Genomic DNA, 21071 nt, shown 5'->3' on the forward strand with positions numbered 1-21071 from the left:
TATCCTTTGCCATTTTGCATTTTTTGATTTACCTGTAACGCCACATTTACTTTACATTTATTTCAAAGTATTTCGATTTGACTATTGCTGTAGTGCTTCTTACTACCTTTCTTCGGTGTCATCTCTTCGATTCTTGTTCTCGTTTTGCACATGGAACAACACGCATCTGGTCTTACATGGTGTTTAGGGCCATTACCTATGCTAATTATATGCTATTCGCATGTGCCTCCAAATTAAGATCAAGTGGGATTAATCATTCAGCTCACTTGTGTAAGAGCAAATTGGGATGGTTATGAAAGTTTGGTGCATATGGCCATTAACCTCTTTTATTTTATTTCACTCTTAACAGATAATTAAGACAATGTAGCTACAAAAGGCACAATGCTATGTATAAAAATAAGGAAAGGTGCTATAAACAGTCATAGCAGCTATTTTGAAGCAGGACAGCACCTTTTGGTACTGGTTAAGAAAAAGTACTATAAAGGTGAGATTATACTCAGGAGATCAGAAAAGGTCAGATTCAAGACTGAAAAAGGATTTTAATTAACTTCATTAATAATTTACAAATGCATTATGGAGAGCCGCAGGAACAAATTTTAGTGACATATTCGCGCGCACACACGCGCTCGCACTCACACACACACACACGTCTAATCCTCACTCTTTCACATTACACTTCAAAATAACATTTCCCTTTTTTTAAATCAACATTAACACTATTCCAATGTCTTATATTATTCTGCTTAACTTATCAGTCAAATTCAACATCATATTTTTTAACTTTTAAATGCTGTGTGTTGTCACACGGAGACAAAATGCAATAAGTTCATCATCATCATCATCATCATCTTTTTTATCACTACTATTATTACTGTGTGTGATGTAAATAACATTAAGCTTTATAATAAGAAACCGAAACCTATATTGCGCATAATAAACATTGCGCTAGTGTATCGCCCTGGTTGTTTGTGCAGTTTTATTCTTTTGGCCAGCAGAAAAACCTATAGCCTATATGTTTTCAGAATCACACACAAATCTCAGCCGGTTCACTTCTGCTCTGTCGTCTTTTCCGGCCTGCATTCGCTCACTCGCTCCCTCTCCGTATCCAGCAGGTGATTGTGTCTGTGCTCCCACAAGCGGATTGCACCATCCCACTGCAGGAAAACAAGAATGAGATGTTAGTGGTTTTACCACAGTGATGAATATTTTAGGGTTGTTTCAACTACGAAACTTCGAACATCTTTGAAATTATTAGGCTCCATCAAGCAAAGAAAACAACTAGGAAGATTTGAAATTACTGAAATGATCAAAAATAAAAAATAAAAAGTCTCAGAGTGGTTCTGGCAGCATGAGGAATCATTTTCATACTTGGACTAGCCACCACATTGTGTGCTGCAATCAAAGCTTATGGTGACTGAATAAAATCTCAGAGTTTGAAATGTTGTCCTTGGCCAGAAAGTGCATGTTTACATTTAGAGAAGTAAAAGTTGCCATCCCTCTAGAGTCCTACAGGTGGTGCACTTTACACTATTCACACGTTAGCAGGCACCACAGCATCATGAGTGGTAGGAGTAGATTGTTTGAGCACAAGTTTGTTTAGAATTGTAACAATTGTTACAATTGTACATATATATATATATATATATATATATATATATATATATATATATATATATATATATATGATGTGGATATTTATAAAATAATTTATAGAATCACAATACAAATCGAATCAGTACCTAGGATATTGTATGGGATGGTCCCTGGTGATTCCTGTCCCTAATACTTATGTAAGGCACTGTATTCCATGGTGAATATAAACTTTCCTGATAACTAAACACATTATAAGACTTTTCCCTTTAATAATATGCGTTTCCTAAATCTCCCAATGCTACATTAAATTCTTCTTAAAGTCCAAGTCTTCAGTATCACAAATAACCACGTGTACAAACGCTTTAACAGGAATACGGTGTGACAGTAACTAGCATGTTTCCCTGCTGATAACGAGGATGGGACACTCACAGAGCTGCTGATGATGTTATCCTGGTATGGGTGCCAGCTGACGTCTCTCACACACGCGTCGTGACCCGTCAGTTTGGACACGACATGTCCTGTAAGAACATCGTAAACTACAAGAGAAAAGGAAAGGGCGGTCAGTTCAAAAACAAAACCAAACAATGAAGGATTATGAAGAAAGGATTTCTTCATTTCACTCACTGATTATTTTCCCGGTTGAGCAGCCACTGTAGATGAACTTCTGTCCTGTGCTGAACTCAGGGGAGAAACGGCAGCGGATGAGCGTGTGAAGAACACCGTGGCCTCGATACGTCATGACTGATGTGTCACCGGTCAGTTTGTGCCTCTTCAAAGCTGTGGAAAAATGGGAGTTCTTACCTACCTGAGTATTATTTTAATTAGATTCTTAAAAATGGTAAATAACTATTTACAATATAAATCTGGTTTACAATGTGCCAAATTCAGGAACAGGCTGAATTAATTTCTACCGATGACAAAGAATTCTTTCATTTTGGGTGATTGTCATCTGCGACAGGACAACTGGGTTGAACTTGGGTCAAGAGGTTATTTCTTTGTATGGTCTCATCTCTTTAGACCAAAGTATTTAAAATTCCCCAATTATACTCCTTTTAAAACAACTTACTACACTGCATGGCCAAAAAAATAAATAAATGAATAAATAAATTGCTCATCCTAAGCGTTCATTTATTTGATTGCAGCAATGTGGTGTCTGGTTCCAGAAATCCAGGAATCACGTCATCAGGGAAGGAAAAACTCTATAGACGTGATAACATGGTCATGTAGGACGTTCAGGTCGTCAGCTGACTTTATTTTATTGCCACATACAGTAACGCTGCTGAGCCTCAACCTGACCAACTGAAACAACCCCAGCTCATAACACTGCCTCCAGAGGATCGTACAGATGTGCATGATGTGTACACTGGTTCATGCGCTTCCCTTTTTTCCATGATACATCCATTACATTAAATAATGTCACTCTGGATTCATCAGACAACATGACCTCTTTTCATTGAGAATCTTTATGCTTCAGATAAAATTCTAGACTAGTCTCACTGAACGAGTGATTTTCTTACGCCCACACAGCTGTTTAGTCCCAGTTCTGTGAATCCTCACCACATTGAGTGTGTCATGTAGAAATGTTCTTACTTTCACTATTAAACATAGCTGTGGTTTTTACTGTTGATTTTTTTTCTACCATGCAAATTAACCATGTGTGATCTCCATTTGTAAATTTTTTTTCTGACCACATTTCTTTTGAAATAGTGACTTTTTTTTTATACTAGACAGTGTATAAGGGCTAGAGGTCTCCAAAATGTCTCTGTTAAATTTTCCATCGGAAACACAGCACAGATCCTGTATTCTGTCATGCATGATCGTCATTCTGTTTCACTGCTTTCTAAAATGCTCCATTTAAATAGGTACAGTTTCACATACACCACCCTGAAACATCCCTTTAGTGACATACATATTCCTAGTCAAACAAAATGCAAAAAGCAAAACATTTTTTTTAACCGAGTGAAAAAAAAATACCCCTTTTAACCCATTTATGTTTGCGACATTATAACCTTATAAGGTATTTCCAACTCTTTTCCAACCCATAAACAGTTTTAAAAAATATGTTAAAAAAAGGATTTTTCAGTAACAAATTATTGTTAGTTTTTGACATCCTTAATGTTTGGGATATACATTTTAAACCACAAATTAGTGTTTAAAAAGGATCCCATGTGACTGTCCATTTTGATTCAAAAGTCAATTTCACACAATTGCCCCCTCACCTCTCTGTGGGACCTGCTGCCAGCGGTAGTCCCAGTTCTGCTGTGTGACGGCGAGCCGTGATGCTGCGAGGCCTTCTTTAGGAGAAAACTTCCTCACATCCCACAGCTTAATTGTCTGATCCTTTGAATTACTGATGAGATACCGGGCATCACCCTGTAAACATGCAGAAACGGTTATATTACTGTTCTAATGGTTATCCTTTGTAGTGCGGGGAAAAAAAAGTTATGGAAAGATAAATGTGTTTATTTTAACTAGCTATAGTAGTTAGCATGGGTCCGTGTGTTTTGCATGTTCTCACAGTACTTGGTGGGTTTCCTCTGGGTACTCTGGTTTCCTCCCACAGTCCAAAGACATGCAGATTAAACTAACTGCTGTTTATAAATTGCCTGTAGTGTGTGTGTGTGTGTGTGTGTGTGTGTGTGTGTGTGTGTGTGTGTGTGTGTGTGTGTGTGTGTGTGTGTGAGAGAGAGAGACCTTGCTGTGTATGAAGGTGATTCCGTCTCTGTGTCCTGCCAATACTCCTACTGGTTGAGGTGCGTGTTCTCTCAGTGTGCGTCGGTCCCACACTTTGCACAGCGCGTCATCACTGCCTGAAAACAGCAGCTGAGACGAGGCGTCGGCAAAGGCAACGGCGTTTACGTCGTCCTCGTGAGCGTCAATCTGAAACACACACACACAGTTAAACAATATGCATATATAAATATAGAAGTATGGGAAAATATATATGGTCATATGTGACATATGTGGTAAATTTTCAGTTCTGTGTGTTCTCTCTTACTTTTAAAGTTCTCTTGTTCAGCTCACGGTCAAATACGTAAAGACAACCATCGTTCGCTCTGTTGCAAAGAAACACAGCACGTCACACAACACACTCTTACTGTAAATGCAGTAGGAATCCTACAGAACTATTTATTTAACCTTCGGTAGATTTTCACCCGTTCTATTTTGATTGTTTCGCTTTAATTAGAATCATTAGAATAACAAATTCCTTATTAAAAAAAAAAAAAAAAACAGTTATTGATTTTTTAAAAAGTCTTTATTAGTCTTTTTATAATATTGTATGTAATGGTATGTAATAGAGGTGAATAGTGTGGTAAGGACTATACGGCTCTATATACTGATCATAGTAACCAAGCCCAAGTCTATACACCCAACATATAGGAGTGAATGCGAGATATACAGACCCGCCCAGAACCTCTCTGCTGTCTGTGGATGCCGCGAGTGAGAACACGCAGAACCTTCTTTCATCTGGGCTGAGAGAGAAAACAGACATGAGCGGAACGCACACACTCACGAGGACCTGATACCTGATCAAAATGTATTTATCCATGCGTCATCTATTACAACTCTAACGTAAACGAGAGTTTTTGGTTCTAACTGGCGAGTTAGAATTCTTCAACCTTGTATTAACAGTAATACAGAAACAGGCACAGAACAGGAAACTAGTCGGTATTATTTCACTTGTACTTGTTACTTGTCAGTCATGAATAGAGCTAGCTAATGTGATATCATCATCATCATCATCATCACATCCCTATCCAGTCCTACAAATAAACGTAAAAATTAGATTATGTACATGTGACTTGCATAACAATAAAATTTTGCATGAAGGATGATGAACTGTAACGAACTCACATGCTAGCAAAAGACTAGAAACACCAAAATACTATAACAGATTTAGTACCTAGAAAAGTGTCTTCCTGCGTTAATGCTAAATATTACTTGCATTGTTAATTAGAATTTGCATCGCACTCTTGCCAGCATGTTATGCATCAGTTAATCTACCAGGTTATTTTATGTTATGGAGAATGGATGATGCATGAAGCATGGTTCTCATGGTCATGTGATCAGCACTCATCCACAGGTAGAAGAAGTGTACAGGTGGATTACCTTGGTCTTAATGCTATAATGAACTATGAGGGAGACACTAACTTGAGGGCCAGGGCGGTGTGCGTTTCACTCTCGCCATCTATACTGCAAACGTGGACTAAACAAGAGAAAATACAGAAGAGGTAAAACTTGTTAAAGAAATAACTGAACGAATAAGCAATGTCAAAACATATAGTTCGTCCTTATGGTGCAATATGATCAATTTATTTGTAAACACACAATGGAAGTAACTGATTATAACTTTTTATAAGAAATTTAGGCATGTGGAAAAAAAATCAGTAGTACAATATAAAGACAGTCCCTGACCTACGGTGATGGGGTTTTTGTCCCAACAAATCTATCATAAGTCGAAAAATATGTTTAATAATGAAAGCTTTTATTAGACTATAGGTGGGTAAAATCATCTCACACAATATTTAGTGTGTATTATACAACAGACATCTGAGTAATCAGATTAGGCGAGAAGTATTTCTCGAGTGCTGATAATGGAGCATAACCGGCAGTGGGATGTTCTGCCTCACAGATGTACTAGCAATCGTTAATTATGCCAACTATCAGTCGCCAGCATGGGTGAAAGTACAGTAGGTCTATGCGATCCACAGTACTGGAAAGTGGGAAGATCAGCTGCCTGCCAATACCAACGGTCAAAAACAGTTACAAAAGCACTTTCAGCAATAAAACACATCTGATAATGTGATGCCATACTAAACCACACTTTTTCGCCTTCGTGAATTGCCTCTGGAACGTCTGAATGGGTTTGTTCGCAGCTAATGCTGGCTACGAAGCTAAAACAACGCTGATTGGGTAGCCTACCTAGTGCACTGGCTTTCTACTTCTTTCGCCTTTTGGGATTTAACCACAGATGTTAGCTAATAATCTAAAGTGAAAGTTTGGTTACATGGTAAAAATTTTAAACTACTTTCACTCCTGTGAATTACACTAACTCAGCTGCTAGCTCCACTAGTCGCGGTTAGTTCATCCAGCTGTGGAAGGATATGTGTTGGCGAGGCAAAAAAAAAAGATTAAATAAAGAAATAAACAATAATTTTTGGATAATAAATTGTTCATAAATTGTGAACTGTTGTATAAAAGCAATATTACACTCAAGGTTGCTCAAGGCTGTTGTGCTAGATATTGTCACGGCTGTGATATCAGGCTTCGCCCTCGAACTTGTTGTGCTAATATTTATCACAATACCTCTCCATCTTGTGTGTTGAGTTTATCACATAATTTATTAAGAACTGAAATGAAAGTCCAAAACAGAACGACTCGGCGTGAAGAATGTTTGCGGCATTAAGCTTAAATTTGTTGGGAATTTGTTGTTTACCCTTAAGTTCAAGACCAAAGATCACAAGAAACCATCACACAATAATTAAGTTAAAAAAAACAAAAGTCGAACAATCGTATGTCAGGGACAAACTGTGGTGTGATAATTGACAGACACAAGATGTCCGTTTTACTGTATGTGTCCGTCTCCTAGAGTGTGTGCGTCTGTGGCACGTCTGTAAAAGATACATCTATTAGTCTGTCTAAGTTAGGGTTGTCTTTCTCAGGCATGTCTCTCTAAACACCATTTGTCCCAGATGTGCCTTACTGTCTATCTAAGGTCTGCCTGTTTCTCTCTTGTGACGTGTCCGTCTGTTTGTCTGCCTCAAATATGTCTGTTTCAAGAGCATCTGCTTGTCTTTCTCAGTCAAGTATGTCAGTCTGTCATAGCTGCATCTGCTTGTCTCACAAGTATTTGGACAGTGACACAATATACATATTTTTTTTGCATCTGTAAACCACCACAATAAATTTGAAATGAAGCATTCAAGATCTTACTGAACATTCAAGAGGACATTATTAGCCTAAAAAAAAAAAAAAGATGTATCAGTGCCAAAGTCTACAAGAGACGCCTCGACAAATGTAAACATAAAGGGTATACATCAAGACACAGGACAGAAAGGCCAGATTAGATACAAGACTCCCTGGACTAATGAAACCATGATGAACTTGTACCAGAATGATGAAAAGAGAAGGAGTATAGAGAAGGAAAGAGCGTGCTCACAAGTCAAAGCATACCACATCCCCTGTCAAAGCTGATGGGAACGCCTGCCTGTAGTTAAAGTAATTAAAATCTGGTAAATAAAACTACTGTCGATTATGTTTGTTTGTCCAAACACTTTGGAATATGTGAAAAAGAAGGGACTTTGAAAAAAAAAAATGTCTTCAATTCCATAACGATTGATGCACACTTTTTGTTAAAGCTCTTGAATTAAAGCTAAAACGTCTGCGCTTTGACCACACAGTGTCTGCTTTATTTCAAATCCACAATGCAAAATACAAAAAATAGTATCATTGTCCAAATACTTATGGATCCAACAATGTCTCAGGTGTCTCTGTCTGTGGTGAGCTCATGTCTGTCTGTCTTAAGCATGCCTGATTGCTTGTGTGCCTCAGGTGAGTCTGTAGCCTATCTGTCTACCTGTCTTAATCCCGTCTGGGGCCTGTCTGCCTGTCCGTCTGTTTGTCTTAAGCACGTCTGGGGCCTGTCTGCCTCTCTGTCTGCCTGTCTTAAGCATGTCTGCCTAACTTTCTGAGGCGTGCCTGTCTTTTTGTCTTTCTATTAGTCTGAGGTTTTGTCTGTGTGTCTGTCTAGGCATTTCTGTCTGTCTGTCTACGTGTCTAAGGCGTGTCTGTCTGCCTTTCTACCTGTCCCAGGTAGGTGTCTCTCTGTGTAAGTGTGCATCTTACTGTAATCAGACCAGCTGGAGTAGAGAACGGAGCGTGAATCAGGTGTGAAACACACGTCTAAAACACTCCAGCCCACGTCTCGCGCCTTCACCGTGCGCTTCAGGTGGAATTTGCCCCGGCTGGTGTCGTACAGCCGAATGTTCTGGTCTAAACACGAATACCACAGAGTTACACATTCACTGTTTAGTTAGGCCAAATGAACAATGTTTCTGCTGAAGTTTGTGCATTTTCACCTTGGCATGCAGAGAGGAAAAGGTTTCCATCCTCACTGTACACTCCACAAAATGCTTTCTGCTGATAAGTGTCCTTGTGTGCCACATAGTTAGGCAGGAAACTGCAAACACAGAGTGAGGATTGTCCAAATGAGAAAGAAATGAGGTACTGATATTGGGTTTCTGCACCAAAATGTCATACACGTGCGATTAAACTCACTGTGAGCGAATACGGCTACATTCCCCATGAGAGAAGCTGGATCCATGACAGCGTCCCTGCTCCCGCTGTGACACAAACACAGTTTACACCATTGTATTAATGATGTATCATATTGAGTACCCTATGAGGCATTATACTACTAAACACTGCTCTGTAAACCAGCATTACAGACACTGTATGTTTAAATGTGTGTCTGACCTGATTAAGCATGTGTGTGAAGCTGTGCTTGTTCCTCGTGTGTGAGGACGCTGTGGCTAAAAGGATCTGAGTGCGGATCTCGCTGCGGTCCAGCTCCTGAGTGTCTGGGTGCGAATCCACTGTAACAAATAAAAAAATATATAGTTATAAAAGACCTATTTATAAAAATAATTTAAAAAATGCACAAAACATAAGTTTCACAGATGGGGGGAAACTGGTTTACCCTAGGCCTTATCAGAAGTCACTCAAACTGCTACAATACCAAGCTGATTTTTGTCTTGTTAACTTCAAGACAATGGACAACAAAATGTAACAGGCCCAACTTATCTCATGAGCATTCCACAAAAGTATGACATGCTGTAAAACTGTAACCAGTACCAAACTGCTGTGGAATCAAATATTTCACTCATAGAAAAATGAACTAATTTAAGATTATTTATTACGGCAGCCTGTCAGCCTGCTTCACATAACCGCATTATTGATTATCGTTCTGTAACAGCATGTCCTGTGCGTTTTATTCCATGGTTTGCATTTTAGAAGATTCTTATCTGCTTTTTTTTAACTTCTGCTGTACTAACCTCATTAGAAATGTTCTGTTTATCAGCACATGAAATATGAGGATGTTCTCGTTCCATTCTTTGCCGCTTGCTCTCAGGTCAGGATGTGTGCGTGTGCGCTCTGATATAAATTATATATACAGTAATATATATATATATATATATATTATATATATATATATATATACACACACACACACATGTTGGGCAAAAGAGTATTTAGTCAACCATCAATTGTGCAAGTTCTCCCACTTAAAAAGATGAGAGAGGCCTGTAATTTTTCTCATAGGTATACCTCAACTATGAGAGACGAAATAAGAAACAAAATCCAGAAAATCACACTGTAGGATTTTTTAAGTATTTATTTGCAAATTATGGTGGATTTGGTCAATAACAAAATTTCATCTCAATACTTTGTTATATACCCTTTGTTGACAATTACAGAGGTCAAACGTTTTTTTTAAGTCTTCTGCTGGTATTTTGGCCCATTCCTCCATGCAGATCTCCTCTAGAGCAGTGATGTTTTGGGCTGCCGCTGGGCAACACGGACATTTAACTTCCTTCAAAGATTTTCTTTAGGGTTAAGAAAAATGGAGACTTGCTAGGCCACTCTAGGACCTCGAAATGCTTCTTACGAAAGGGCGGTGTGTTTGGGATCATTGTCATGCTGAAAGACCCAGTCACATTTCATCTTCAATGCCCTTGCTGATGGAAGGAGGTTTTCACTCAAAATCTCACGATACATGGCCCCATTTATTCTTTACTTTACATGGATCAGTCGTCCTGGTCCCTTTGCAGAAAAACTGCTGCAAAGCATGATGTTTCCACCCCTATGCTTCACAGTAGGTATGGTTTTCTTTGCATGTAACTTAGCATTCTTTCTCCTACAAACACAAAGTTCTATTTTGGGTTCATCTGACCATATGACATTCTCCCAATACTCTTCTGGATCATTCAAATGCTCTCTAGCAAACATCAGATGGGCCTGGACATGTACTGGCTTAAGCATGGTGACACGTCTGGTGCTGCATGTTTTGTGTCCCTGGCAGTTCAGTGTGTTACTGATGGTAGCCTTTGGTGCTTTGGTCCCAGCTCTCTGCAGGTCATTCACTAGGTCCCTTCACTTTTTACTTCCTTCTTTCTTCCTGGAGACCGTTGTTGCAGTACAGTTACTAAAGAACAGTCACTACACTAGGACACGAAATAAAAAATGCTCAATGCACATGCGCACACACACACACGGTCACAACGCTATAATAAACTGTAAACGCGCGCATAGATGTTGACTATATGTCCTGCATGCGATTACCCACAATCTCACAACGCAAGAGAGAGAACAACTATTGGTTCAGTTGTGATCATGTGACACTCAGCAGACAAAGCGTATATGTACTACAGTACTCGTATATGAAGACATTGCTCGTTTAACAAGTTACAATTGATTTTAAAAATTTCTCGTCTTTGCAAAAAAAGTTATTCGCAATCCAAGGTTCACTGTGTGCATGTGTGTATATACTGTACATTTTATAAATATATATTTTTTCCTCTCAATTCTAGATATTCTCAATTTTATTTTCCTATTATACTGTAGATATTTATTTTATTTTTAAACTGTAAAAAATGCTTTCTTTAAACCAGATTACCAGGAGGATCATATCGATGTCCTAGCCGTCCCTCCCATGCTCCATCGCTGTCCTCATCCGAGTCGGAGATCGACTGGACAAGCTGTAACCCTGTTGCACCGCTGCCATGGACCAGCCTAACCTGGCCCCTAGAACAAAAATAACATCAGGATAATCAGGAAATCTATCCTAGACACACCACGTTCATCTTATACCATGATTTGATGTCTCATTCTCACTCTCAATCTATAACTCAGTTGCAAAACCACACCACGTATGTATATACACGCTCTCATATACGATTGGTTACCTTCTCAGTAGGTACGCCAGTACTTGCGCTAGATCGACGTCCTCGTCAGATGCCGACGCTCTCTCGGTTCCCCTGCGGCTCCTCGGGGTTGTGGACTGATTTTGGTTCGAATCTGGGTCTGACTGGTCCGGGTTCCCGCTCGAGCCGCGACCGGACATGCCAGAACTGGACTGGGAGCCCATAGACCAAGCACCTGGTGGATAAATTAAAAAACACTTGTGAATTATTAAAACTTATATATAATTCGCTTATCTCTATTGAACTTCCAATAGAGTACAATGATTTTTTTTTTTAAATATTGTAAGTCAAATAAGCTGGGGTGCTGGGAACAAAAACACATGATGGAATATCTATATGAATCCATACTTATGACTAATATTAAGTCCCTCCTTTGGCCACCAAAACAGTTGTGTCCAGTGTATTCTGACACATTTTTACTGAAACAAGGATTAACCTTTCTTTAATTTGAGCTACAGTAGCTCTTTCATTGGATGGAACTACAGGCGCCAGCCTTCCTTCCATCACTCTTCATATGTCCTGATCACTGCAGAGCAGGAACTTCCGACAAGAGCTGCAGTTTTGGAGGTGCTCTGACTCCGTTACAGTTACCCTTCCAACACTAGCTACAGCTTCATATCTCATTACAGTGGAGGCTGAAAATTATATTAGGCAGCAAGTGAATGTTGTTTCTCCCCCTGATGTTGATGTGGCATTAAAAAAAAATGGGCAAGCGTAATCATTGAGTGACTTTGACAAGGAATAAATTGTGATGGCTGGCTGTGATAGAGGACTGGGTTAGAGTAGATCCAAAACTGTAGGACTTGAGGGATGTGTCCTGGTCTGCAGTGGTCAGGACGTACCAGAAGTGGGGAAAAGGTGAACTGGCGACAGGGTCAAGGGTGGTCGAGTCTCAAAGATACACATAGGGGGTGAAGGTTGGTCTGGGTAGTCCCATCCAATAGAAGTGGAGGGAAATAGAAAGGTGATAGAACACACACAGGACATTACTGTTATGGTGGCGGATGGTATTTATGGTTATGTTATGAATACTCAGTATTAAGCAGCTGGTCATAATGTGTTTACACACACATTATATATGTATATATGAATCCACATTAGAAAGTTAGGAAGCTGTCCTTAAATGGTGCCTGACAGGGTGGCTAAGTGAAATGACACCAAGCTTTACTAAATAAATAAATAAATAAACACGCAGAGCTGTGATGTGTACGTTTCCGTTGGTTGGTTTGTTTGTTTGTTTGTTTGTTTATTAGCTGTACGCTAGGACTGCGGCTTCTTGTTTACAAAGGCTAGTTACAGTTCATCTTTTACCTTTTCACACTCCCGTCGCTGATCTGCTCCCCCGCTGCAGTCCGCTGAAGTTAATGCCGCTTTACTGCGGATTATTATTACCGTCAGGGTGTTTGTTCTTTCTGTCAGATCTCCGCTGTCAGCCGCAGCGTCTCAAGTCCAGCCGAGTCCGTGACGCGCCATGTTGTTTACGAAACGCAGAACCCTGCTCTCCTGGCAAAGATTAGCGTGACGGCGCGGATATCGCGAGACAACGCGAGAGTTGGAGATCACTCTCCAGTGTGTATACAGTGTATATAAAGGCAGGCGAGCGCGTTCTGTCTATGTTCCTGTGATCTCAGAAAGGGGTTTCCACCCACACAACCGTCCCTCACTTAAACTATAGGGGCTGCTGTATGTAAATAATAATAATAATAATAATAATCATCATCATCTGGGGAGTGTCTGAAATCTGGTATGTCAAAGCCACAGTTATGTGAAATTTAAAACTTTGAAACCTAATGTATCACAAACTTAAATGTGTGTTAGTGTGTATATGTGTGTGTTAACATTTGTGATGTGTATGTGTGTAGAATAGGCTCCAGAAGCATCACACTATAATGTCACTGAACGTGATGTCACTAAACGTGTCACATGTCTCTCAGTATACTGCCACACAGAAAGTTAGTAACCACTTTTATGTATAGGTTTAAGGCATCGGCACAGCTGACCCGTTTGAGATATCAAAAATCCCTTTTCAATTTTGCATCCTTAATGTCTTGAGATCACATCAGCCTGGTTTGTTGGCAATCGTATAACTTCACTAAGAGGAGTATATCAAAATCTACCGGGTGCATTTTTGCTAACTGACTTCCTGTTAAGGCGAGCCCATGACAAGCAAATCTCTTGTGAGGGCCCCTGAGGGCCCTGTGCCACGCCTGGGGATAAGAGTTTTAGGTGTCCTAATGGCAGGAGATTCCAACCTGTCTGCCCATTTTCATGAGTTTTTGAGCATGTTAAGGGTGGCACCCTACAGTATAGCGCTTGGGCCCTTAAAACAACTGCTTACATGAAAGTCTTGCTTGCATGTGCTGATGAAGGAGGCTTCAAACTCTGCTTTCAAAATACCCACACTTTAGCACTACCAGAACATGGGAATGGCTTTACAAAAATGTCACCAAAATTATTATTATTTGGTCACAGAAACGAATATATAAACATGTAATCTTATGAATTTTAATAAATCTATGATTAACTGAACTTTATTATAAAATAACAATGGGTCAAATTGTGCTATTTCTTTGCCTATTTTACCCATTATTATTTTATAATAAAGTTCAGTTAATCATATATTTATTAAAATTCAGTTTTACTACTACTAAATGAAATCATCATTTAAAAAAAAATGTTTTTTTAAAATTTATTTACTTGGATTATCTTTGTGTAATAGTAAAATTAGTTTGATGATCAGACTCATTCTAGGGGTACCATTAAGTCATCGTGCATATACAATTTGGCATGTGAAAATGTCTTTATGGGTGCATTTATTTATTTATTTATTTATTTATTTATTTATTTATCTGATTTTTCTGAACCAAAATTATGACTACATATGTATGCATTAAAAAAAAAAAAACAGTAGGGGTTTATGGAGTGATGAATTGGCACCCAGTCAAGGGTGTACCCTGCCTGGTGCCCCAACAGTTATTAGTCTAATCTGCGTGTCTTTGGACTATAGAAGAAAACCAGAGCTCCCACTAAGCACACGAAAAACATGCACACAGAGCTGAGGTGGGACTCAAACCCTCAACCATGAATGTGCAAGGCCACAGTGCTAACCACTAGATATTAAAAATGTAGCTACTGCTAGACAACTGGGTCAGAGAAACTCCAAAACTGCAGGTCTTGTTTGATGTTCCTAGGCTTCATTGGTCAGGACATACCAAAAGTGAAGGAAAACTGGTGAACTGGCAACAAGGTCATGGGTGGCCAAAGCTTACTGATGGACATGGGGAGTGAAGGCTGGCCCATGTAGTCCGATCCAATAGAAGTGCTAGTATAGATCAAATTGAGGAAAGGTTAATGCTGGTTTCAATAAAGTTAAGGTGTCAGAACACACATATCATTAATTTTTTGGTGGCAATACTCAATACGTATTAGGCAGGTGGTCATAATGTTATGGCTGATTAGTGTAAACCTTTCGTTAAATATGGCATTGTCTGATCATCCATTAAAAAATTTCATTATAATTATTATTTTAATTATTATTTTAACCTGTAATCTATATGCTTTATTTATAATCTTGATATATCTTGTAGTTTTTCTGTTGTTACCATTGCACTAGTAACTTTTGGTAAGTTACTCTCTGTCTACTGACTATATGTAAGACATACAGTGTGCAATCACATCTACTAACCGGTCTCTGTCAATTGCTGCTGGAAATTTGGAATTTCCTTTGGGATCAATAAAGTATCTATCTATCTATCTATCTATCTATCTATCTATCTATCTATCTATCTATCTTTAATTAGTGTGAATGTTTTTAATGACTGTAATGTTCAGGGACAGAGCAAAGTATTTGCTGCAGTAACTCTCTCTCTCTCTCTCTCTGAGTGTGTGTGTGTGTGTGTGTGTGTGTGTTGCTGATGCAGGGGCTTCCAGCATGGCGTCCATGCAGGTAAAGGTGTCATCAGTTACCTTGTTTTATCTCTTTATTTAGGCGTCTTTGCCTTCTTTATTCTTACCAAAACACACTAGTGTGTATCCGTAGAACTCGAGACATTGAAAGTTTATCTGTTTATTCATTTAATTTGCATTAACTGTACTTAAAGCTCGTGAAACCTTCCTTCCTTTCTAGCACTATCTAAGGCTGTTTAGCTTAGCCTCCTTAACGAGACTTTAGGCTAGGCTATAACTTCATAACGTGTGTTTAAACATAACATTCAACTTGGTGTTCATAGTTTAAAATGTAATAACAGTCTGTCAAATGCGTGTGTGTCGCTGTTTCCATAACGTTAGCAAGGATGTTTTGCTAGCTAACCGGTTGCTTTAGCCTACTTGTAGGCTGTGTCCTATAACAGCGCACTAGAAGTGACATAGTTGGCTAGGTAGTGTACACAACGCCATTGCTTTATATACTACATAGGGCACGAGCGCAGAGAGTATAGAATTATTTCGGATACGGCCGCCTTCTCATTACCTGCTCAAGCTAAGCTTGTTTATTTCCTCATAAGTGTTTAAAGGCTTTGGGGAAAACCTAACCTTAGCAATTAGCTCTGAGGGTTTTAGGTAGTATTTCCCCTTTAATATTCATAATTAAACCATAATAAAACATTATATAACTTGCTTATAACTGTTTCTGTCGATGTTTACTAAAAACAAATTAATAATAATGATAAATCACCGCATGTTTGGACACATTCGACAAAAACACCAATTTGATAATTAACTTTAAATCACGATTTATGTGTGAATGCTAATCGAATAGTTTTTATGTTGGTGAAATGTTTGTTTAAAACAGAAACATGGTCAGGTACGCAGTGTCGTCAGGTCGTTTCAGGGGAAAGTGTTAGTGCCTGGTCAGGAAGTCCACCTGTGACGTCACATGCTAACGTGCATCTTCATTAACTCATGATTTCTCTCAAGAAGACAACAGCCTGTCCACATCAGTTACATTAACATATCCTTACAGAAAATGTCACCAGTTTAACAGTAATTATTTTTTAATTTGTTTAATCCACACATCTTATAAATCTGTGTATTATTATTGTTGTTGTTGTTGTTTTGATTATTATTAGTCTATGATTGGATGTGCATTAGTGTTGATCTACAGCAGGCATCGCTAAATGGTGGGCAGAGTCACAGCTCTATCCGAACGCTTTTCTGAAAAATAAGAATAGTTATTATACCAGTAATCTACCTTTTACCGTGTATAGACAAACTGTGCAGAAGAAACAGAAACGAAAGTGTGACACAGCATGGCTTAATTCAAGAAAAGGAAAGTAGATTATGAAAACTAAACCTTCAGATCATTATATGTTCATTCCTCCTGCTGGAATCCTAAGACAAACATGAAATTCTCTCAAAGAACCTGCGCAAATAAAATTTTATTGACTGGACCTTTTAAATGGACATTTTAATTCAGGACCCCTGATCTGTGGTATTGCCTTTTATTGTGGAATGCTTGTTTCTAGGCTACGTTCATGTTAGAAAAAATAAACGAGTTAAAAAAAGAAAAAAAAAATTCTGGTCAGATCAGATTTGCATGTCATGATGGTTCATGTTCATGTTAATTTCAAGTTACTTTTATCTGGCACTAATGTGGACGCATATGTCCTCTGATATGGCACACGTGCGCAGATTGATGCGTTCCATTACAGCTGCACGATTCTTGCTAAAATGGGAATCACTATTTTTCTCTGTGGGAACTGAGATCATTCTCACACACTATTCACATTTTTTCCCAACCAAAATATTTATTACGCTCAGGGATACAAAAAAAAAAATGGTCATCTACACAGGACTTTCAACTCTTGTCTGTGTGAGACTAGCTTATTCAGATAAAATGCATGTGATGATAACGTACACACTAAGTGCTCAACGCAAGAACAAAAAAAATATTACAGTTTGACACATGCAGTTTGGAGTTAATAATATGATCACTTGTGCTATCAGTATTATTTAATAAACTAACATTTTGTTTCTTATATTCCTGTACACTCCTGAACAGAAACGGCTTCAGAAAGAACTGTTGGCTTTGCAGAACGATCCTCCTCCTGGAATGACTCTTAATGAGAAAAGTGTAGAGAATACCATAACACAGTGAGTGTGTTTCCATGTTTCTCCTGAATCCCAGATTATGAAAAAGAACGGGCTGTAATCAAAGCAGTGCGAAGTACAGTAACTAAGACAAAAATATTTTTGACACATATTCCTATAAGGTGTATAATTGTATGTAATTTGTATTTTTCATATTATTATGCCTTTATTTGAAATGTCTCCTCTGTTTTCTAGGTGGGTCATTGATATGGAAGGAGCCTCTGGCACTCTGTACGAAGGAGAAAAATTCCAGTTGCTTTTCAAATTCAGTAGTCGCTATCCGTTTGACTCGCCTCAGGTACAATACAGTTTACACACGCTAATAAGCCAACAAGTGCTCTGGAGTATCCTTTGCACTTACATTAATTTATACAGGAGGTATTAACCATATAAAACTAATTTATCATAACTGATTAGCATAAAATTCGTGAAGGAGATGTGGTATAAGTGCGGACATCATGGCCCCGGTGTGTGTTAAACCCAGGTTAAGGGGCGTGGCTTCTCCTTAGCAGTCTCAGTGAAGGGGGTGTGGCCTAAGTGCTTGTTAATCCCCATGTAAGGGGTGTGGCTTCTCTTTAGCAGTATACCCCATGTAAGGGGTGTGACCCTTTTCTTTGGGATCTCATAAGGAGAGGTGTGGCCTATGTACTTTTTAATTCCCATTTTTTGCCTCTGGGTGTGGCATCTCCCTAACAGTCTCAGTAAAGAAGGTGTGACCTAAGTGCTTGTTACACCCCATGTGAAAGGTGTGGCCTCTCATTAGCAGTCTCAGTGAGTGGGCTGTCTTGGTAAACGGAGTTATGTTCACTGTGCCTGTCAGCCTCAGAAAAAGAGGCGTGGCTTCTGTCACATTACTTCATTGTATATTTGCTCATTACTATATTGCACTTAATCATTTATCTATTAATTATATCGTATTGCATTGTTGACGCATTATCTTCTGTACATTTTCTGGGATCACTGATCACACACCCTCTTGTTCCACCCTGATCGAGGTGTTATTTTCAGCATCAAAGCTTTTTTTTTTTTTTTTTACCTTTGTATATGTATACAGTAGGCTATATTTGTGTGTGTGTTTCCAGGTAATGTTTACAGGAGAGAACATACCCGTCCATCCTCATATTTATAGCAACGGCCACATCTGCCTGTCCATTCTAACAGAGGACTGGTCACCAGCGCTGTCCGTCCAGTCAGTGTGTTTAAGCATTATCAGCATGCTGTCCAGCTGCAAGGAGAAGGTAAACACACAGACACACACAAATATGCATACATTTTAATATATGCAGTGTTTTATCTATCTATCTATCTATCTATCTATCTATCTATCTATCTATCTATCTATCTATATAAAGTAAAGTGTAAATTTTCCTGGTTGTTTTTGCTGGCTAGAAATCTGTATAGCTGCTTTTTTTGCTCACACTGATCCGGTGCAGGTTCAATGATTAATTTAGGTATTTTTAAAAATCTGTAGTTATTGAGTAACAAGTCACTCAGTCGTAAAGTGGTTTACGACTGACAGAATTCTGTGGGAACTGATATTACAAACCACATATCAGTCCTTTTCATCACATGTCCTAATTTGTCTTGAACGCCCCTCATAGTGTATATGGCTGTGGTGGCAGTGTGATATTGTGCAGAGATGATTTAATCATTATATTATTCAAGCTCGGTTTCAGACATCCTGTGGTGTAAGAGATCGGATTTTAAGGACTTTAATTTTAGATGTGGTTCATGGGTGTTTATACCTCTGTTTTGAGATCCCTATCCAAGTATAATCCTGACAGTCAAGCGACAAAAGAAAAAATGTTAAAAGCACACAGGCTCATTGATAGCTTAAAGAAACATTGTTCTGCAATGAATCACACTAGGTTTTTTAATACTGTTTTTTTTTTTTTTTTTTTTTTTTCTGGCCCAGAAATTAGTCACATTAATTAAACTATTTGTAGAATACTGCTCCTTTACAGCTGATCTAATGTGTTTATTTCAGAGACGGCCTCCTGATAACTCCTTTTATGTAAGGACGTGTAACAAAAACCCAAAGAAGACTAAATGGTGGTATCATGGTAAGAACATTACTGCTGTTTCTTAATGTTTCTTGCTGTACACAATAAGGTATGGTAACAGTATAAAGTTAATAATCAGTGATGAGGAGGGATGGTTGGATAGATTGTGTGAAGTATAGGTACTGTATATTCATGTGTTTGGTTAAAAAAGCCAAACTGAGAATGATCTGTAAACCTTTTTTGTTTGTTTGGCAGATGACACTTGTTGATGCTGAACTTGACATCATGTTTAGAAAGAAGTTCCTGCTGACCTACATTAGCACTTTTTAAACTCTGAACTTTAGCCTCGGACTGAAAATGGAGGACGTGAACTTTTACTCAAGGACCAGCATTACGATAACGACAAAATGGCTTCAGTTAAAGTGAAGATGTCAAGAATTAACACCTGAAGAGGATTGACCGAAGAAGGATCCCGGATAAAGCAATGAGTCTCGATTCCATTTTTTAATTATGGGTTTCTTAGCTATGTCTCAAATCGCATGCTTCCATAGTGCACCAACCCCTTTTGGCGTGAGCAGCGAGCATTGCTTGGGACCCTTGTTGAGTCAGGCATCTAGGTTAGCCTCCTGGCTTAGTGCTTTTATAATTTATAATTATATGACTCACTTTGTCAGACTTAAAAACGAATCCGACTTAAGAACATGCTCCCAGAATGGAACTTGTTTAGAAGTCAGGGACTTACTGTGGTAATAATAATAAAAATGGAAAAATAGGAGGGGGAGGCGGACATCTTGCATTTGTCCATCTTTAGCATTTAGCCCTTGTTTGTTGGGGAGGGGAATCTAGTATTCTGCTTCTGTGCTATATATATATATATATATATATATATATATAGCACTAAGCCAGTTACGTAGATGTGCAAGGTACGAAGACAGGTACTATGTGTGTGTATGTGTGTATATATATGTATATATATATATATATATATATATATATATATATATATATATACACACACAGTATATACAGTTGTTTCTTTGGGTTCTTTTCAACATTATACATTAATAATGATCACACTGAAATTATGACAACAAATATAGAATTATGTAATCAAAATATAACGCATTACATAGACAAAAAAACAATATATGTTTTATATTTACGATTCTTCGAAGCAGCCACCTTTTGCTTCGCTGACCGCTTTGCATACTGTTGGCATTCTCTCAGTCAGCTTCATGACATAGTCACCTGGAATAGTTTTTCAACAATCTTGATGGATTTCCTAGAGGTGTTGAGTATTCTCGTTGGCTGCTTTTCCTTCACTCTGTGGTACAACCTCACTTGGATTAAGATCAGGTGATTATGGAGCACTCCATCACTCTCCTTCTTGGACAAATAGCTCTTA

General features: G+C 38.5%; 2 protein-coding genes across 4 annotated transcripts; one reads left to right on the forward strand and one right to left on the reverse strand.

Moving 5' to 3' along the window:
• Window positions 1-519: 519 nt before the first annotated feature.
• Window positions 520-13082, reverse strand: dcaf11 (ddb1 and cul4 associated factor 11). Its single transcript, XM_053487932.1, has 15 exons — window positions 12888-13082; window positions 11559-11751; window positions 11270-11397; window positions 9070-9188; window positions 8872-8936; window positions 8673-8773; window positions 8440-8586; window positions 5746-5800; window positions 4998-5066; window positions 4592-4649; window positions 4288-4473; window positions 3813-3966; window positions 2218-2370; window positions 2023-2129; window positions 520-1154 (listed from the first exon to the last, which is right to left on the reverse strand). The coding sequence occupies exons 2-15, from the start codon at window positions 11738-11740 to the stop codon at window positions 1047-1049; spliced, it is 1632 nt and encodes a 543-aa protein (XP_053343907.1). The 5' UTR covers window positions 11741-11751; window positions 12888-13082; the 3' UTR covers window positions 520-1046.
• Window positions 13083-13293: 211 nt separating this feature from the next.
• ube2wb (ubiquitin conjugating enzyme E2 Wb) lies at window positions 13294-20547 on the forward strand. 3 transcript variants are annotated; one of them, XM_053487478.1, is made up of 7 exons: window positions 13294-13320; window positions 15497-15522; window positions 17575-17666; window positions 17859-17961; window positions 18746-18901; window positions 19651-19726; window positions 19922-20547. In XM_053487478.1, the coding sequence occupies exons 2-7, from the start codon at window positions 15508-15510 to the stop codon at window positions 19933-19935; spliced, it is 456 nt and encodes a 151-aa protein (XP_053343453.1). In that variant the 5' UTR covers window positions 13294-13320; window positions 15497-15507; the 3' UTR covers window positions 19936-20547. The 3 variants fall into 3 exon arrangements, with proteins under 3 accessions (XP_053343453.1, XP_053343452.1, XP_053343454.1); XM_053487477.1 differs by lacking the exon at window positions 13294-13320 and having other exon boundaries at window positions 14402-15528; XM_053487479.1 differs by lacking the exons at window positions 13294-13320; window positions 15497-15522 and adding an exon at window positions 16112-16133.
• Window positions 20548-21071: the final 524 nt, after the last annotated feature.

Source organism: Clarias gariepinus, chromosome 26 (assembly GCF_024256425.1).
Source record: "Clarias gariepinus isolate MV-2021 ecotype Netherlands chromosome 26, CGAR_prim_01v2, whole genome shotgun sequence".
In the NCBI taxonomy this organism is placed as follows: Eukaryota; Metazoa; Chordata; class Actinopteri; order Siluriformes; family Clariidae; genus Clarias; species Clarias gariepinus.